The following is a 19,798-nucleotide window of genomic DNA, read 5'->3' on the forward strand; positions in this document are numbered from 1 at the left end:
CACCACATTTGAGAAAGAGAAGCAGAGGAGGTGACCCAATGGGATGTTGACCACGCCAGCAGACCAGTGAGGGGATCTGCGCCTGTAAAACAGATTGACTTTGGACCATTGGAGACTCGAGGCGAAGAACCCATGCAGGCCGCAGGCTGCTGGCAACTGTGGTCAAAGAACTCACACCAGGCTGTGGGCTACTGGAAACTGGCTCGAGACTGCCTGAAGGGGATACCAGGTATTGGAACCTGAATGTGAGGGGGTGCCACGGGCACTGAAGGTTTCCTGATTGTGTTGGAGGTTTGGACCTGGTGTTTGGGTGCCAATGGTTTGGACTGATGACTGTGCAGCTGCAGAGGCTGTGGGAGGGCTGGAGGCGAATTCATAGACACTCAGTGACTCTGAAGGGATTCTCTTTTGCTTTTCTTTCTCGGACAGCAAGGGGCACCTGGTAATTTCTGTGGATGGCGAATCTTTGTCTTATGGTCGACTAAAGGCAATTATGTGTGATTTTGCACCTGCTTTATTACATGACAATAAAAGAATCTCAAATTTTGAATCTTGAATCTATTTTTCTTGCATCCATATTCCTGTCTAAGACTCTTCCAAATGTCTCTATTGTACCACAACCCCTGGCAAGGCATTCCAGGCACCAACTACTCACTGAATAAAAAAATAAACTCACCCCTGATGTCTCCCCTAAACATTCCTCTGCTCATCTTGTACAGATGTCCTTTGGTGTTTGCAACAGTCACCCCGGGAAAAAGGCGTTGGTTGTCCACCCTATCGATGCCTTTTATAATCTTGTAGACGTTTATTAAATCACCTCTCATCCTTCTTCATTCCAAAGAAAAAAGCCCTACCTCTGTTAACCTTGCCTCAAAATGCATTCTCAAATCCAGGTAACATCCTGGAAAATCTCCTTAACTCTCTCCATAACGTCCACATCCTTCCTGTAATGAGGTGACTAGAACTGCTCCAAATGTCGTCTCACTAGAGTTCTATAGAGCTGCAACATGACCTCCTGGCTCCTGAACTCAGTTCCCCAACTAATGAAGGCCAGCGTACCATAAATCTTTTAAACTATCCTATCAACCTGTATGGCAACCTTGAGAGATCTATGGATTTGTAACCCAAGGTACTTCCATGCTGTTAAGAATCCTTCCATTAATCATGTACCTTCAAATTGGGCAGCACGGTTGGCTCAGCGGTTAGTGCAACGCTGTTACAACGTCAGTGATCGGGACTGGGGTTCAAATCCTGCGCTGTCTGTAAGGAGTTTGTATGTTCTCCCCACTGGTTTTATCCAGGGGCCCTGATTTCCTCCCACTGTTCAAAACGTACCGAGGTTGTAGGTCAATTGGGCAGCATGGGCCAAAGGAGCCTTTTACCGTGCTGTATATCTGAATTTAAAATGTCAGTTTGACCATCCAAAATGCATCAATAAAGTATTGTTTCAACTCTTAACTTTTCGTGATCTGCAGGTGTAATGAATGGGAAATGTCTCAGAAACTCTGAAGGAATGAAGACTTGTGAAATCTTCGGCTGGTGTCCAGTTGAAAATGACAGGCATATTCCAAAGTAAGAATGATTCCAGGCTGTACACACCTGCATCATACAGGAATGGCCTACTAGATAATATTAGAGCAGAAATAGGCTATTCAGCCCATCATGTCTGCTCTGCCATTCCATCATGAGCTGATCCATTTTCCCACTCACCCCCCTGCCTTCTCTCCATATCCTTTGATATTCTGACTATTCAGGTACCTCTACCTTAAAAACACCCAATATCTTGGTCTCCACAGCCACCCATGGTAGAAAATTCCAGAAGCTCATCACTCCCTGGCTAAAGAAATTCCTCCACATCTGTTTTCAACCATGAAGTTGTGCCCACTTATCCTAGTTTCCCCTATCATGGGAAACAACTTTGCCATATCTACTTTGTCCAGGCCTTTTAACATTTGAAATGTTTCTTTGAGGTTTCCCTCATTCTTCTGAACTCCAGGGAATCCAGTCTAAATGCTCCTCGTATGATAATCCCTTCATTCCAGAAATCATTCTTGTGAACCTTATCTGAACCTTCTCCAATTCCTTCATCCTTTCTGAAATAGTGAGCTGAAAACAATGCCCCATGCTGCAAATGAGGCCTCACCAGAACCTTATTAAGCCTTAGCATCACATCTTTGGTCTAGATATAAATGCTAATATTGCACTGCTGGTGGTTAGCATGGTGGGTGTAGGTAGCGGTGTGTTAGCGCAACACTGTTACAGTCCCAACAACCGGGACTGGGGTTCGAATTCCATGCTGTCTGTAAGGTATTTGTATGTTCCCTCCATGTCTGCATCGGTTTTCCCCAGGAGTTCCGATTTCCTCCCTCCGTTCAAAAGCATACCAGGGGTGTGGGTCATTTGGGTGTAATTGGGTGCATGGGCCCGTTACCATGCTGTATGGTTACGGTTAAATAAAAGCAACCTGGAGGTTCACCATTAGGAGATCCTGCACCAGGAGTTCCAACTTCCTTCATACCTGCGAATTTTGAATTTTCTCCCCATCCTAATAATAGATTTCCCTTTTATTCCTTCTCCCAAAGTGCACAACTGGACAATTTTCCACATTGTATCTCATTTGTCACTTCTTTGCCCATTCTCCAAATCTCTCTGCAGCCTCTCTGATTCCTCCCCACTACCTGCCCCTCCACCTATCTTTGTATCATCTACAAACTAGCCCCAAAGCCATTTATTCCACAATCCAAATCATTCATGTGCAAGATAAAAAGAAGTGGCCCCAACACTGACTCCTGTGGACACCACTGGTAACCGGTAGCTGACTAGAGTCAGATCCCTTTATTCCCACTCTCTGTTTCCTGGCAATTCCACATTATCCTTCCTGTAATTCCATGGGCTCTCAACCTATTAAACAGCCTCATCTGCAGCATGCTCCCTCGATGATCAGTCCCTTGATAATCACTCCCTCAACGACCGCTCCTTCAATGACCATTCCCTCGATAATTGCTCCCTCGATGACCAATTCCTCGATAACCACTCCCTCAATGACTTCTCCCTTGATGACTGATCCCTCAATGACTGCTCCACTGCACAGTCCCTCACTTTTGTAGTGATACTCAGCTTCTTCCTCCAATCATTTTTTTAAGAGATACAGGCCATTTCAGCCCATTTCAGCCTAATTTACATCCAATTAACCTGCACCCCCAGAATATTTTGAAACCAGAGGAAACCCACAAACACATGGGGAGAACGAACAAACTCCTTACAGATGGCGCAGGATTCAAACCCCGGTCCCGACTGCTAGCGCTGTGACAGTGTTGCATTAATCACTATGGCCACTGTGTGGCCCTGTTCTTGGTCTATAAATGATGAGATCTCTTCCCAATTCTGGGACTAGCAGCAAGAATTTGAACACTGGAAGATAAGGGGTGTGTATGTTCTCCCAGTGTCTGTATAGATTTCCTCTGGGTTTTCTGGTTTCCTCCAACGTTCCAATGACAGGTAATTAAATTAAATTAAATTGAACTTGTACCGCTATGCAGCAGAGCACTGCCCACAGGATGAGTAGCTCATGCCTCACAGAAAGTCGGACAAGGAAGTCTGCAAATTCTGGGATCGGGTACAAACTTGCTGGAGAAATTCAACAGGTCATGCAGCATTCACTGAACATCAAAGGCAGATCACTCTTTAGGCCTGGGTTCTTTGTCAGGAATTCCCGAGGAAGGGCTCAGGCCTGGAACATCTTTACTTTCCTGTGGATGCTGCTTGATCTGCTGAGTTTCTCCAGCACTGTTGGTCTTTTCTGCAATGGCATTCCTTGTTCCCGCATTAACCTCATGTCCCTCCATCCCCGTAATATCAAGGCCAGCCTCTGCCTTCAGTGATAGAGGTTCCCCACCTTCTCAAATTAAGCATTCCTTCCTGGAATGAAGAGCAGGCAAATGCCCCCCTGCTGCCAATGATGATCTCTGACGCAGAATTCTCGCTTCGTCCCACAGCCCACCCTTGCTGATGGCTGCTGAAAATTTCACCATCTTTATCAAGAACTCTATCACCTTTACGGCCTTTGGTGTTACAAGGTATGTTCCATGACACTCAGAACCTAGAAAGTAGCCGGCAATTTTGGTTTGAATCTGAACACTGTTTTCCAGGCGGAATTTGGTGGAATCAATAACCAAGGCGTATCTGCAGAACTGTACCTACCACAAGCTCCATCACCCACTTTGCCCTGTGTTTCGCTTGGGATACATTGCTGAAGAGATTCACGAGAACTTCTCTGCACTAGCATACAGAGTGAGTCAAGGGTGTGGAGGGGAGCTTCATGACTCAATGTCATGCAGTCTTGAGAAATATGTCGACCCAAGGACCATTTTGTCAAGACCACTCTCTGTCCTTGATTCAGAGTAGTCAACATGGTTTTGTACATGGTAGATCACGTTTAACAAATCTTATAGAATTTTTTGAGGTGGTTATGAAGAAGGTTGACTGTACAGACTTTAGTAAGGTCTTTGACAAGGTTCCGCATGAGAGGTTAGTTAGGAAGGATCAAGCATCAGGTATTAATGTTGAAGTAGTGAACTGGATTCAACAATGGTTGGTTGGGAGATGCCAGAGGGTAGTGGTGGGAAATTGTTTGTCAACTTGGTGACTAGTGAAGTGCCTCAGGGGCTGGTACTGGGTCCACTGTCATTTGTCATACATATTAATGATCTGGATGGTAGGGTGATAAATTATATTAGTAAGTATGCAGATGATACTAGGATTGGTGGTGTTGTGGACAGTTTGCAGCTGGATATAGGCCAGTTAGAAAGATGGCAGATGGAGTTTAATTCTGATAAATGTGAGGTGCTACATTTTGGTCGGACTAATCAGCAAAGGTCATACACAGTAAATGGTCGACAATTGAGGAGTGCAGTAGAATAAAGGGATTTAGAATTCTGGTACGTAATTCCATGAAAGTGGAAGAAAGCTTTTGGTATGTTGGCCTTCATAAATCAGAGAATTGAGTACAGGAGCTGGATGTTATATTGAAGTTGTATAAGTCATTGGTGAGGCCAAATTTGGAATATTGTGTGCAGCTTTGGTCACCAAGTTACAGGAAGGATATAAACATTATAGAGAGAGTGCAGAGGAGGTTTACGAGAATGTTGCTGGGGTTTCAACGTTTGTGTCAAAGGGAAAGGTTGAGCAGGCTGGGACTTTATTCCCTGAAGCGTAGAAGGTTGAGGGGTGATCTGAAAGAGGTCTTTAAAATTCTGAGGGGGTCAGATTGAGTAAATGTGGATAGGCTTTTTCGACTGAGATTGGGGGAGATTCAAACAAGAGAGCATGGATTGAGAGTAAAAGGGGAAAAGTTTAGGGGAAACATGAGGGGGAATTTCTTCGTGCAGAGGGTGGTGGGGATATGGAATGAGCTTCTGGCCCAAGTGGGAGATGTAGGCTCAATTTTAATATTTAAGCAAAAGTTGGATCGGTAAATGGACAAGAGAGGTGTGGAGGGTTATGGTGCAGGTCAATGGGATTAGGTGGGAGAAGGTTTTTGGCATGGGCTCGAAGGGCTGAACTGGCCTCTTGCTGGGCTGTAATTGTTATCTGGTTTATATATCTTCTCTTTGGCTTGGCTTCGCGGATGAAGATTTATGGAGGGGGTAAAAAGTCCACGTCAGCTGCAGGCTCGTTTGTGGCTGACAAGTCCGATGCGGGACAGGCAGACACGGTTGCAGGGGAAAATTGGTTGGTTGGGGTTGGGTGTTGGGTTTTTCCTCCTTTGCCTTTTGTCAGTGAGGTAGGCTCTGCGGTCTTCTTCAAAGGAGGTTGCTGCCCGCTAAACTGTGAGGCGCCAAGATGCACGGTTTGAGGCGATATCAGCGGTGGTCAATGTGGCAGGCACCAAGAGATTTCTTTAGGCAGTCCTTGTACCTTTTCTTTGGTGCACCTCTGTCACGGTGGCCAGTGGAGAGCTCGCCATATAACACGATCTTGGGAAGGCGATGGTCCTACATTCTGGAGACGTGACCCATCCAGCGCAGCTGGATCTTCAGCAGCGTGGACTCGATGCTGTCGACCTCTGCCATCTCGAGTACTTCGACGTTAGGATGTTGAGGATGGAGCGGAGACAACGCTGGTGGAAGCGTTCTAGGAGCCGTAGGTGGTGCCGGTAGAGGACCCATGATTCGGAGCCGAACAGGAGTGTGGGTATGACAACGGCTCTGTATACGCTTATCTTTGTGAGGTTTTTCAGTTGGTTGTTTTTCCAGACTCTTTTGTGTAGTCTTCCAAAGGCGCTATTTGCCTTGGCGAGTCTGTTGTCTATCTCATTGTCGATCCTTGCATCTGATGAAATGGTGCAGCCGAGATAGGTAAACTGGTTGACCGTTTTGAGTTTTGTGTGCCCGATGGAGATGTGGGGGGGCTGGTGATCATGGTGGGGAGCTGGCTGATGGAGGACCTCAGTTTTCTTCAGGCTGACTTCCAGGCCAAACATTTTGGCAGTTTCCGCAAAGCAGGACGTCAAGCGCTGAAGAGCTGGCTCTGAATGGGCAACTAAAGCGGCATCGTCTGCAAAGAGTAGTTCACGGACAAGTTGCTCTTGTGTCTTGGTGTGAGCGTGCAGGCGCCTCAGATTGAAGAGACTGCCATCCGTGCGGTACCGGATGTAAACAGCGTCTTCATTGTTGGGGTCTTTCATGGCTTGGTTCAGCATCATGCTGAAGAAGATTGAAAAGAGGGTTGGTGCCAGAACACAGCCTTGCTTCACGTCATTGTTAATGGAGAAGGGTTCAGAGAGCTCATTGCTGTATCTGACCCGACCTTGTTGGTTTTCGTGCAGTTAGATAATCATGTTGAGGAACTTTGGGGGACATCCGATGCGCTCTAGTATTTGCCAAAGCCCTTTCCTGCTCACGGTGTCGAAGGCTTTGGTGAGGTCAACAAAGGTGATGTAGAGTCCTTTGTTTTGTTCTCTGCATTTTTCTTGGAGCTGTCTGAGGGCAAAGACCATGTCAGTAGTTCCTCTGTTTGCGCGAAAGCCGCACTGTGATTCTGGGAGAATATTCTCGGCGACACTAGGTATTATTCTATTTAGTAGAATCCTAGCGAAGATTTTGCCTGCAATGGAGAGCAACGTGATTCCCCTGTAGTTTGAGCAGTCTGATTTCTCGCCTTTGTTTTTGTACAGGGTGTTGATGGTGGCATCACGAAGATCCTGAGGCAGTTTACCTTGGTCCCAACAAAGCTTGAAAAACTCATGCAGTTTGGCATGCAGAGTTTTGCCGCCAGCCTTCCAGACTTCTGGGGGGATTCCATCCATACCTGCTGCTTTGCCACTTTTCAGTTGTTCGATTGCCTTATATGTCTCATCCAGGGTGGGAACCTCATCCAGCTCTAGCCTTAGGGGCTGTTGAGGGAGCTGGAGCAGGGCGGAATCTTGGACTGAGCGGTTGGCACTGAAAAGAGATTGGAAGTGTTCTGACCATCGGTTGAGGATGGAGATCTTGTCGCTGAGGAGGACTTTGCCGTCTGAGCTGCGCAGCGGGCTTTGGACTTGGGGTGAGGGGCCGTACACAGCCTTTAGAGCCTCGTAGAAACCCCTGAAGTCGCCAATGTCCGCGCTGAGCTGGGTTCGTTTGGCGAGGCTAGTCCACCACTCATTTTGGATCTCCCGGAGTTTGCGCTGAAGATGGCTGCATGCGCGACGGAAGGCTTGTTTCTTCTCTGGACAGGACGGCTTTGTAAGGTGAGCCTGGTGGGCAGCTCGCTTCTTTGCCAGCAGCTCCTGGATTTCCTGGCTGTTTTCGTCAAACCAGTCCTTGTTTTTCCTGGAGGAGAAGCCCAGTACCTCTTCAGTGGATTGCAGTATGGTAGTCTTCAACTGATCCCAGAGGGTTTCAGGGGACGGGTCCGTGAGGCGGGTTGCATCGTCGAGCTTTGCTTTGAGGATTGCCTGGAAGTTTCCTCTCGCTTCGTCTGACTGCAGGTTTCCAACATTGAACCTCTTTCTGGGGGCTTTATTGTTCCTGGGCTTTGGTTTGAAGTGAAGGTTGAGCTTGCAGCGAACCAGCCGGTGGTCAGTGTGGCATTCCGCGCTAGGCATGACCCTGGTGTGGAGCACATCTCGTTTGTCACTTTCTCGCACCAGGATGTAGTCCAGGAGGTGCCAGTGTTTGGATCGGGGATGCATCCAGGTGGTCTTAAGGCTGTCCCTCTGCTGAAAAAGGGTGTTTGTAATGACAAGCCGCTGTTCTGCGCAGAGCTCCAACAGGAGGCGCCCATTGTCGTTGCACTTGCCGACGCCATGCTTGCCCAGGATTCCTGGCCAGGTTTCTGAGTCTTTGCCGACACGAGCGTTGACAAACAATTTCCCACCACTACCCTCTGGCATCTCCCAACCAACCATTGTTGAATCCAGTTCACTACTTCAACATTAATACCTGATGCTTGATCCTTCCTAACTAACCTCTCATGCGGAACCTTGTCAAAGACCTTACTAAAGTCTGTACAGTCAACCTTCTTCATAACCACCTCAAAAAATTCTATAAGATTTGTTAAACGTGATCTACCATGTACAAAACCATGTTGACTACTCTGAATCAAGGACAGAGAGTGGTTTATATATATATATATATATATATATATACACACACACACACACACACACACACACACACACACACACACACACACACACACACACACACACACACACACACACACACACACACACACACACACAGAGCTAAGAAGGGAAGGGAAGAGAAGAGATTAGTGATAGGTGATTCCATAGTTAGGGGGCAGATAAGAGGATCTGTGGAAGGGATCGAGAATCCTGGATAGTATGTTCCCTCCCTGGTGCTAAAGTTTGAGATATCTTGATTGGGAGGGAGGGTGATCAGCCAGATGTCATGGTTCATGTAGGGATCAATGACGTGGATAGGAAGGGTGAGGAGGTCCTGCAAGGAAAGTTCAGGGAGTTAGGAGCTCAGTTGAAGGACTGGGCCTCTAGGACTGTGATTTCAGGATTGCTACCCACGCCATGTGCTGGTGGGGTTAGAAATAGGAGGATAATGCAGCTTAACATGTGGCTAAAGATGGTGCAGGAGGGAGAGCCTCAGGTTTCTGCATCATTGGGCTCTCTCCCAGGGAAGGTGGGACCTGTTCTGACTAGAGGTAGTTTATTTCTGAACTGCAGGGGGGCTAATATTCTTGTGGGTAGGTTTGCTAGTGCTGCTCCAGAGGGTTTAAACTAGATTTGCAGGGGGAGGGGAACTAGAGTGTTAGAGCAGAAAATGAGGTGGAGAAATCAAATGTTCTCCTGTGTATTTATTGCAATGTAAGGAGTTAGTTGAAAGGGCAGGCGAGTGGAATTACGATATTATTGCTGTTAGTGAGACTTGGTTGCAGGAGGGCCAGGACTGACAGCTCAATGTTCTGAGGTTCCGATGTTTCAGAAGTGATAGAGGGGGAGGAGTGGCATTGCTAGTCAAGGAAAATATCACAGCTGTGCTTAGACAAGACAGCCCAGAGGGCATGTCTACGGAGACCATATGGTGGAGCTGAGGAATGAGTAAGATCATTGGAGAGAATTGGAGGAGCAAATATGTAGAGAGAGAGATAGCAGACTGATGTAAGGAAAAGAACGTTGTGATAGTAGGAGATTTTAACTTTCCACTTATTGACTGGGACTCCCACACTGTAAAAGGACTGTATGACTTGGAGTTTGTCAAATGTGTTCAGGGAAGTTTTCTAAATCAATATGTAGAGGTACCAACGAGAGAGGATGCAATACTGGATCTACAAGGGAACCAGTCAGATCAGGTGGCAGAAGTATATATAGGACATTTTGGATCTAGTGACCATAATGTCATTAGTTTCAAGTTAATTATGGATAAGGATGGGTCTGGACATTGAGTTGAGATTTTAAATTGTATAAAGGCCAATTTTACAGAAATGAGAAAGGTTCTTGGAATAGTGGATTGGGATGTTGTTTTCTGGCAAGGATGTGTTCAGTAAGTGGAAGGCCTTCAATGGTGAAATTTTGAGAGTGCAGAGTTTTCATGTTCCTGTCAGGATTAAAGGCAAAGCTAACAAGCATAGGGAATCTTGGTTTGCAAGGGATATTGGCTATCTGGTTAAGAAGAAGAGAGATGTATAGCAGGTACAGGCAACAAGAAGCAAATTAGGTGCTCAAAGAGTACAGAAAATTCTTAAGAAGGAAATCAGGAAGGCAAAAAGAAGATGAGGTATCTTTGGCAGATAATGTGAAGGTAAACCCAAAGGGGTTCTATAAGTATGTTAAGAGTAAAAGGATAATAAGGGACAAAATTAGCCCCCTAGTATATCAGAGTGGTCATTTATGAATGGAGCCTCACAAGATGGGGGAGATCTTCTACAGTTTTTTCCTTCAGTATTTACTCAGGAAATTGGCATGGTGCATAAAGAAGGGAAACAAACTGTAGTGGCATGGAACATATAGAGATTAAAGAGGAGGAGGTTCTTGCTGTCTTACAGCAAATAAAGGTAGATCAATCCCCCACGCCTGACATGATAATCCTTTAGACCTTGAAGGACGTGAGTGTAGAAATTGCAGGAGCCCTGGCAGAAATATTTAAAATGTCCTTATCCACAGGTGAGCTTCTGGAGGATTGGAGGGTAGCTCATGTTGTTTCATTGTTTAAAAAAGGATCCAAAAGTAAACCAGGAAATTACAGGCCGGTGTGCCTGACGTCAGTTATAGGTTAATTATTGGAGGGTATTCTGAGAGATCGAGTATACAAGTATATGGATGGCCAAGGGATGATTAAGAACAGTCAGCATGGATTTTGTGACACACACGCAGTCATATATACTCACACACACACCGTCATACACACACACATACACAACACACATATAGTCATACACACAGAGTCATGCACACAGTCATACATAAACACAGTCATACACAACAAGCACATAGTCATAAACATGGATAAAAAACTGGTTAAAACCAGCTAAAACCAAGACACACACACACACACACACACACACACACACACACACACACACACACACACACACACACACACACACACACACACACACACACGCACGAGTGGACTTTCCCCTGAGTACTACATTTGTTGTTGAGCAGTGGCCACACCTTGTTATCTGCTTCTCACACACTGCACTGTTGACTTTAATGAAACTGGTGGTGGATTTGGGAAAGAGATTTTAGACATGGGAGTGTGGCCTTTAATTTAGCTTCCAAAGCTGTCCCATGCCCATCACACTAATCTCACTGGATGGGAGGGTTCACTCCAGCTTCACGTTGCCCACGTGTCCGGTCCTGATGACCCCATCGACAGTACCCTGGCCCAAGGGTAATTCAGGACACCATCATGAAAAGTGTAGGCTTTGCCACTGACAGGGTGCTGCACTATATTGAAGGGAGCGATGATTGGCATCGTGATCAACTGGAATTGTGACCTGGATAAACCAGAGAGCCACTGCAAACCGAGGTACAGCTTCCACCAGCTCTACCGCAGCCTGAACAAAGACCAGGTGTCCGTGGGCTTCAACTTTAGGTGAGTCATCCTGAGAGGAGTGGTGACGAGGTGGGACAGGTGACAGGGTGTGGGAACACATGATGGGGTGGGGACAGGTGAAGGGGATGGGAACAGCTGAAGGGGACAGGTGACAGGGTGAGGACAGGTGAAGGGGATGGGGACAGGTGACAGATGGTGAGGGGACAGGTGATGGGGTGGGGACAGGTGAAGGGGATGGGGACAGGTGGGGACAGGTAAAGGGGATGGGGGTAGGTGAAGGGAAACAGGTGAAGGGGATAGGGACAGGTAAAAGTGACAGGTGACAGGGTGGGGACAGATGAAGGGATGGGGACAGGTGAAGGGCACAGATGATGGATAGGGAGGGGACAGGTATTGAGGACAGGTGACGGGGTGGGGACAGGTGACATGGTGGAGACAGGTGGTGGGGACAGGTGATGGTGTCAGGTGATGAGATGTGGAAGTTGATGGGTGGGATCAGTTGATGGGGACAGGTGAAGGGGATAGGGACAGGTGAAAGATGATGGGATGGGGATAGGTGAAAGGGGAAAAATGATGGGATGGGGACAGGTGATGAGGTTGGACAAGTGTTGAGGTGGGGAAAGGTGATGGATGGGGACAGGTGACAGAGTGGAGGCAGGTGGTGGGGACAGGTGATGGTGTCAGATGATGAGGTGTGACAGTTGGGTGGGGTCAGTTGATGGGGACAGGTGAAGGGGATAGGGACAGGTGAAAGGGGAAAGATGATGGGATGGGGACAGGTGATGGGGTATGGACAGTTGATGGGTGGGGTCAGTTGATGGGATGGGGACAGGTGATGGGGTATGGACAGTTGATGGGTGGGGTCAGTTGATGGGGACATATGATGGGGACAATTGAAGGGGATGGGGAGAGGTGAAGGGGACAGGTGACAGGGTGAGGACAGGTGACATGGTGGAGACAGGTGGTGGGAGGTGGGGTCAGGTGATGGGTGGGGACAGATGATGTGGTGGGGAGAGGTGATGGGTTGGGGACAGATGGGGTGGGGACAGGTGACAGGGTGGGGTGAAGTGATGCGGTATGGACAGTTGATGGGTGGGATCAATTGATGGGGACAGGTGAAGGGGATGGGATAGGTAAAGGACATGTGGATTGGAGTGTTTATTGGCAACTATAACTCACTCTGGAGTGTAGGTGTGTGGTAAAATCTGAGGGAAAACAATAGAATTTGACCCATGTCTTGGTTATAATCCCTGAACCATCATCACTGGAAGCATCTATCTTTCATCGATCTCCATGTGTCTGTTGTTGAGAGGTTGCAGGATTCAAGTTCCCGCCATCATTATTTTGGTGACTTGATGTCAGAAGAACATCACTGGGTGTGAGCACTGGTTCAAGTTTATTATCACCTGATAATAACCCAAAAAAATAGCGTTCTCTGGCCCTCAGTACAAAAACATGCAAACAGCCTATCAGTTACAACACACATACATACATATGGTGTAAATAATAAATATTGTTAAATAGTCATTTGGGGTTTTTTCTGAGATGTCATCAGTTGTTCAACGTTCTCACTGCCCGTGGGAAGAAGCTATTCCTCAGCCTGGTGATTCTGGCTCTGATCCTCCTACATTTCTTCCCTGCTGGGAGCAGCTGGAAGATGCTGCGTGCAGGGTAATAAGGGGTCCTCAATGATTTTATGAGTCCTCTTAAAACAACTATCTTGGTAGATTGTGTTGATGGGGGGATGGATACCCCAGCGATCCTCTCTGCTGCTCTTATGGCTCTGTGGTTTTCAAACTGCCCCCTAATCTTACATCCCACTTTAAGTAATCCCTAGGCCATTGGGTGCTCTGGGATTAGCAAGGGATTGAGTGGGAAGGGAAGGTTAAAATCACAGCTCTAGACTCAATTGTTACTTAAATATTTTGCTTGAGAAAAATTATCATTGGCCCATTTCCTTTGGAGTTATGAAACGGTCCACATGACGAGTCAATTAGGGATGATTAAAACTTTTTCTTTCCTCCCACGAACCACCTTAAGTATTCCCTAACTAATCCCAGGGCACCCATGGCGTAGGGAATACTTACATTGGAATGTGAGTTTAGGGTGGGGGGGAAGTTTGAAAACCACTTCTCTACAGGCACCGTCCCACACTGTGATGCAGCCGGCCAGGACGCTCTCGATAGAGCTCCTGTAGAAAATTGACATGATGGTGGCAGTAGCCTTGCTCTCCTCAGTCTTCTCAGGAAGTGCAATGACTGCAATGCTTTCTAGGCGAGGTGTGTCCACTTCTTAAGTGGACTCCAAGGAACTGGATGCTCTCCTCTCTCTCCACTACTGTGCTATGAATTTGTAGTGGAGGGTGGTCGTCCCTGCTCCTCCTGAAGTCCACGATCTTCTTCTTTGTCTTGCCAACATTGAGACTCAGGTTGTTGTTCTCACACCATTTCATGAGATTTTACCTCTTCTCTATGGTGCGACTCATCATTGTTGCCAATGAAGCCAACGACTGTTGAGTCATCTGCAAACTTGACTAGTCTGTTAGAGCTGGATCTGGTGAAGGTGGGTCAGTAGCATGAGCAGGAGTGGGCTGAGCACACGTCCCTTAGGTGCACCAGTGCTCAGCATGACAGTGCTTGGACAGACTGTAAACTTTCCATTAAGAAGTCCCAAATCCAGTTACAGAGAGGATTGTTGATCCCTGCGAGGACAACTTCTCCACCAGTCCCTGGGGAATGATCTTATTAAACGCTGAGCTGGTGTATGAGGTGCCGTACTCCAGGTGGGTCAAGATGGAGTGGAGGGACAAGGCTATAGCATCATCAGTTGAATGGTTCCGTCTCTAGGTGAACTGAAATGGGTCCAGTGTCTGGAAGGTGCGCATTGCACCAGATGCTCAAAGATGAGGTTATGAAAGATATTCAAGAGATACGGAACTTCCTTCAAATTAAATCCGTGTGTTATCCATGTGCGAGAAACAGAACAAAAAACCAAGTATGAATTAAGTCCATGTGTTATCTTCCTCAGGTATGCTAAATACTACAAGGAAAGTGGCATTGAAATGAGAGATCTCTACAAGGTCTTTGGAATTCAGTTTTATTTACTGGTGCATGGAAAGGTGAGCATTCTCAGGGAGTGGAGATGGGGTTTTCACTAGGCACCAACCAATTGGCCATCTGATTTTTGTGCAGACATCATCCTACCTCAGGTCAGGTTTCACAGCTCCAGAGACTAGGATTCAGTCCTGTCCTTGGGTCCTGGCTGTGTGGAGTTTCTACCCTCTCCCTGTCTCTGGGTTCTCCAGTTTATCCCCTTGTTTGGATTGAGGAGGGATTCATTGACTACTATAAGATTTCCCCAGTGTGTGGGGAAGTGGTGGAATCTGAGGGAGTTGATGAGAATGTGACCCCAAAACACAGCAGCAATAGATATTCACCATGACAAATGGTTACTTAAACAAAAGTTGTTTTTAATTATCTTTAAATATGAAAACAGAATCCACAACTGAGGTCCCACCATTAGTCACCTCAATGTCTTGCTGATGAAACTTGCTCCATCAGGGTTCTCCAGATGGTAACCTCTTTCTTTCAGGCTATCACAAAGTTCCTTTCTGTTCCACTTATTCCAAGAGAAACATCAGACAGACAGCACTCTGGAGCTTTCTGTTTCAGTTCCAACAAGGTTTTCTTGCTTGATTCAGCTGTGACTGCAGTCTCTCTATCTCTCTCTTCATCTTCCAACTGCTAGAAAGCCCATGTGACTCTATCAGTTACAAATATCCCCACCTACTCTCTGCATGAAGACATTCCCCCTACTGTTCCCTCTAAACATCTCACCTTTCACCCTGAACCCATGTCCTCTGGTTCTTGTCTCTCTCTTCCTCAGTGGGAAAAAAGCTTGCTTACATTTAATCTATCTATACTCCTACATCAAACCTCCCCTCATTCTTCCTTGCCCCAGTGAATAAAATTTAACCTCAGTTCCTCAGGTCCCGCCAACATCCTTGTTTATCTTACCTGCACTTTTTAAACATTTTGACATTCAGCTCTGTAACAGGCCAATTCAGCCCTACAAGTCCATGACACACAATTTACACCCCATTAACCTACATCCCCGGTACGTTTTGAACTGTGGGAAGAAACTGGAGTCCCTGGGGAAAGCTCACACAGACACAAGGAGAATGAACCAACTCCTTATAGACAGTACAGGATTTGAACCCCAGTCCCGATCGCTGGGACTGTAAAGGCGTTGCACTACCCACTACACAAACCTTGCCACCCAGTCTTTCAATCTTATTTATAATAATCCTGTAAGTAAAAACAATACTCCAAATATGGCCTCACCCATGTCTAATTACTTCACCATAACATCCCAACTTCTGTACTCAATAATTTGATCTATGAAGGCTAACATGGCAAAAGCTCATTAGGACTCAATATACCTGTGATGCCATTTTCAGGGAATAATATTTTTGTGTTCCTAGATAACTCTGTTCCACTGCATTCCTCAGTGCTTACTGTGTCTGTCCTGTCTTGGTTATTCCACACCAGGATGCAGAGGGATTTGTTCTTTAAGCCTAATTTCCTCAAGAGAACCCTCTAGCTGTGTTTGCAAGACACCAGAGGGACATTGGATGAGGAACTGATCACTCTTGGCTTCATTCTGTTTACCAGGCTGGGAAATTTGACATCATTCCGACGATGACAACTATAGGCTCTGGAATTGGTGTGTTCGGAATTGTAAGTTCAAATTCATTATCATCTGACTGTACCTGTACAACCAGACAAAACAGCATTTCTCCAGACCACGGTGCAGAACACCACCACACACACTCACACACACATACCCCCCACACGCACACTCACCCACACACATACACACCCACACACCCACCCCACACACACACCCACACATCCCCCCCACACACACACACCCGCACACACACGCACACATGCACACATTCACATCCACACTCCCACACACACAAACCCACATGCACACACACACATGCACACACACACACACGCATATCCACACCCACGTACATCCAAACACACACCCACACGCACGCGCACAGACACACATACCCCTAGACCCACACCCACACCCAGACACACACAAACAGACACACCACACACACACACACACACACCACACACACACTCCCACGTAAACACCCACACCCACACACAGACACACCCCCCCACACACATACACACAAACACACACACACATGCACACATCCACACACACACACACGCACATGCGCACAGACACCCCCACACACACATACACACATACCCCCACACCCATACACACCCACACACACAAACCCATACACACACTCCCACACAGATACCCACACACACCCAGACCCACACCTATACCCACACCCACACACACACTCCCACACACACCTAGACCCACACCTACACCCACACCCACACACACATATCCACACACACACAAACTCACACACCAAGACCCACAGCTACACCCACACACACACTCATATACCCACACACTCACACCTACACACACCCACACCCACACACACACCTACACACACACCCACGCCCACACCCACACCCACACACACACCTACACACACACCCACACACCCACACACTCACACCTACACACACACCCACACCCACACACACCCAAATACACACTCACCCACACACATCCACATAAAACTCAAGACCCACACCCACATCCACACACCTACAAAACTCTGTTTTAATCATACCTAATTGACTCGTTCTGTTCACGGTTTCATAACTCCAAAGGAAATGGGCTAACGACAGTTTTTGTCAAGCAAAATATTTCAGTAACAATTCAGTCTCGAGCAGTGATTCTCAACCTTCCCTTCCCACCCACAGACCCCCTTAAGCAATCTCTTACTAATCACAGAGAACCAATGGCACAGGGAATACTTAAAGTGGTATGTGAGTGGAAATAAAAAGGTTGCGACCCATTGGTCTAATTTATTTGTTGTTGATGTGGTCAGACTGCGTCCCTTTACTGTATAATTCAGTTCTTTTGCAGGTGAAAGATGAACGTGCATCTGTCACCAGGCTACAAGAAAGATGTCGTCGAGCTGGAGAGGGTGCAGAGCATGGGCAATTGGGTCGACGGGGCTTTGTCCATGCTGTAGGACTCTACAAAAGAGGCCATTTAATGTTCACCCTGCACCATTTTTCCACACAAATAGAAAAGGGTCGGACCTTGTACTCCACTTACTCTGAAGGCAAACCCTTCACAGGGACCAAATCTTTGATTATGATTCAACATGGAGGGAACCGTCTTTGTCCCGGCCGTCAGCTTAACCAAGCAGCTCATCTACCATCTTCTTGCCCAGGATCTCCCCAACAAGTGATAACCATACACTGGGCTGGCATCCAGATGTGTTCGACTGATATCATACACATCAGCTAGCCTGGCCTGACACCATCTCCAAAGCCCACCCCTCACCACCAAGGAGAGCTAGGCGGGTGGGAATGCCACTCACTACCTGCTGGGTTCTTCAAAGTGAAACACCATCCTTACATGGAGATATATCGCACGGCCTTCATTATCATTGCATCTACATTCCAGAACGACCTTCCTAAACCACCTGATAGAGGTATATAAAATTATGTGATTGAAGGACTCCGCTTAGAACAGAGACCCAGAGGAATTTCTTCAGGCAGAGGGTAGTGAATCTCTGTAATTTGTTGAGGAGGCCAGATCATTGGGTGCAGAGATTACTATGTTCTTGTTTAGCCAGGGCATCAAAGATGCCAATGCCAATTGGAGAAGGCTGGGGAGTGGGGCAGAGTGGGAAAATGATTAAATAGCAGGGCAGACTTAATGGGCTGAATGTCTATTTATATATTTTTAAGGTCTTTATGGTTTTATGAGAGGCATTGGGCAGTCAGAATATTTTCCCCGGGGTGAAAGCCTAGGGCAAGAATGTTTAAAGGGGAAGTATTTTACACAGAGATGTGGGTGCTGGGAATGGTCTGCCAGGAGTTGTGGCGGATGCAGAGACAACAGTAGCATTTAGGGGCATGTGAATATGAAGGGGGGGGGAGGGATATCATCCAGGGGCAAGTAGGAGAGATTGGTGTGATCTGGACATCATGCTCAGCACTGACATATGGCCCAAAGAGCCTGCTACCACCCTGTTCTATGCAGCACCTTCACTTGAACTGTCCAAGATAGAGGAAGTGGTCCATCACCAAGGGACTGGCAATAAATACTGGCATTGGCCTCAGGTTGGACTTGAATACCAGGTCATGTACTGCATGTATCAGGTACTCTTTCCTAGGACCTGGGCAATGGAGTAGGTGTTTGGAGAGGAGTGGCTTATGCTCCCGACAGTGTAAATGTGCTCAAATGACCTCCAATGTTTAATTCATGGGCTGCCATGGACGTGAGTCTGTGAGCTGTCTGCAGTGCTGGCTGGGCAATGGTTTTGAGTTGGGTAAGATTATCTTGCTGCTGCTTACGATGACCTCTTCCTCTCATTCAAGGCAACCATAGTGTGTGACCTCGTCCTCCTGCACCTCCTTCCGAAACGCAATTACTACAAGCAAAAGAAGTTCAAGAACGTGCATGTATCGTTCCCAGCAGGGACTGGGAGCTTGACAGAGGCGTCCTGAAGCAGCACCACATTATCCAACCCAAGCTCACTCACTTTATATTTGGAAAGTTGAATCTTCAGAATTGTGAAATCCCAATAAAATGTACATTTGGTGCTGTATCTTTAATTAGGTCAGATTCATTAATGGTATGAAATATTGCCTTCAAGCCAATGATGTGATGCCATTGGACCCAGAACAACAGGAGAGTGTTAAGATGTCCATCCTCTCCCCACTGAAGGATCCCAGTCATGGGACCTATACCTTGCGTATATCAGATGACAGTCCTCTCCCACCACATTGTTGACCTCCGATTAGAGCCTTGGGCTTGCGGAGCAGTGGGTGAATCATTAGGGGTCCTCGTTTGGAGAATCCCTGATGCGTGGCTGCAATGTTAATGGCAAGCAGCTCTTCAAAGAACTCCCTTCTCTTTTTTGGATGGATTTCTAAAACGTTTGGGCAGGACAGGCTCGTGGGCCAGAAAGCCTGTTACGGGCTGTATGTCTAAATCAGGGTTCCCCAAACTTTTAGACTGTCGACCCTTTCAGGGACTGCGTGGTCCCTCATCGACCCCCCCCAGCGCTGGAAAGGTGGGGGCTGGACTGCGGGGGGAAGTGGATGGACAGGTGGGGGCTGGACAGTGGGGGAGGG

At 47.1% G+C, this 19,798-nt stretch overlaps 1 protein-coding gene across 8 annotated transcripts in view; it reads left to right on the forward strand.

The window, feature by feature from the left end:
- The window catches only part of p2rx1 (purinergic receptor P2X, ligand-gated ion channel, 1), a 138,156-nt gene extending 118,880 nt beyond the window's left edge, over positions 1 to 19,276 (forward strand). For all 8 annotated transcript variants that reach the window (XM_069885007.1, XM_069885006.1, XM_069885008.1 and 5 more), the window contains 7 exons: positions 1,476 to 1,572; positions 3,996 to 4,076; positions 4,149 to 4,290; positions 11,422 to 11,558; positions 14,547 to 14,637; positions 16,193 to 16,258; positions 19,040 to 19,276. In XM_069885007.1, coding sequence (XP_069741108.1) covers positions 1,476 to 1,572; positions 3,996 to 4,076; positions 4,149 to 4,290; positions 11,422 to 11,558; positions 14,547 to 14,637; positions 16,193 to 16,258; positions 19,040 to 19,168 — 743 coding nt within the window. In that variant the 3' untranslated portion in view covers positions 19,169 to 19,276. The remainder of the gene's footprint in view (positions 1 to 1,475; positions 1,573 to 3,995; positions 4,077 to 4,148; positions 4,291 to 11,421; positions 11,559 to 14,546; positions 14,638 to 16,192; positions 16,259 to 19,039) is intronic.
- The last annotated feature ends 522 nt before the right edge of the window (positions 19,277 to 19,798 follow it).

This window comes from Narcine bancroftii, chromosome 6 (genome assembly GCF_036971445.1).
Source record: "Narcine bancroftii isolate sNarBan1 chromosome 6, sNarBan1.hap1, whole genome shotgun sequence".
NCBI lineage: Eukaryota > Metazoa > Chordata > Chondrichthyes > Torpediniformes > Narcinidae > Narcine > Narcine bancroftii.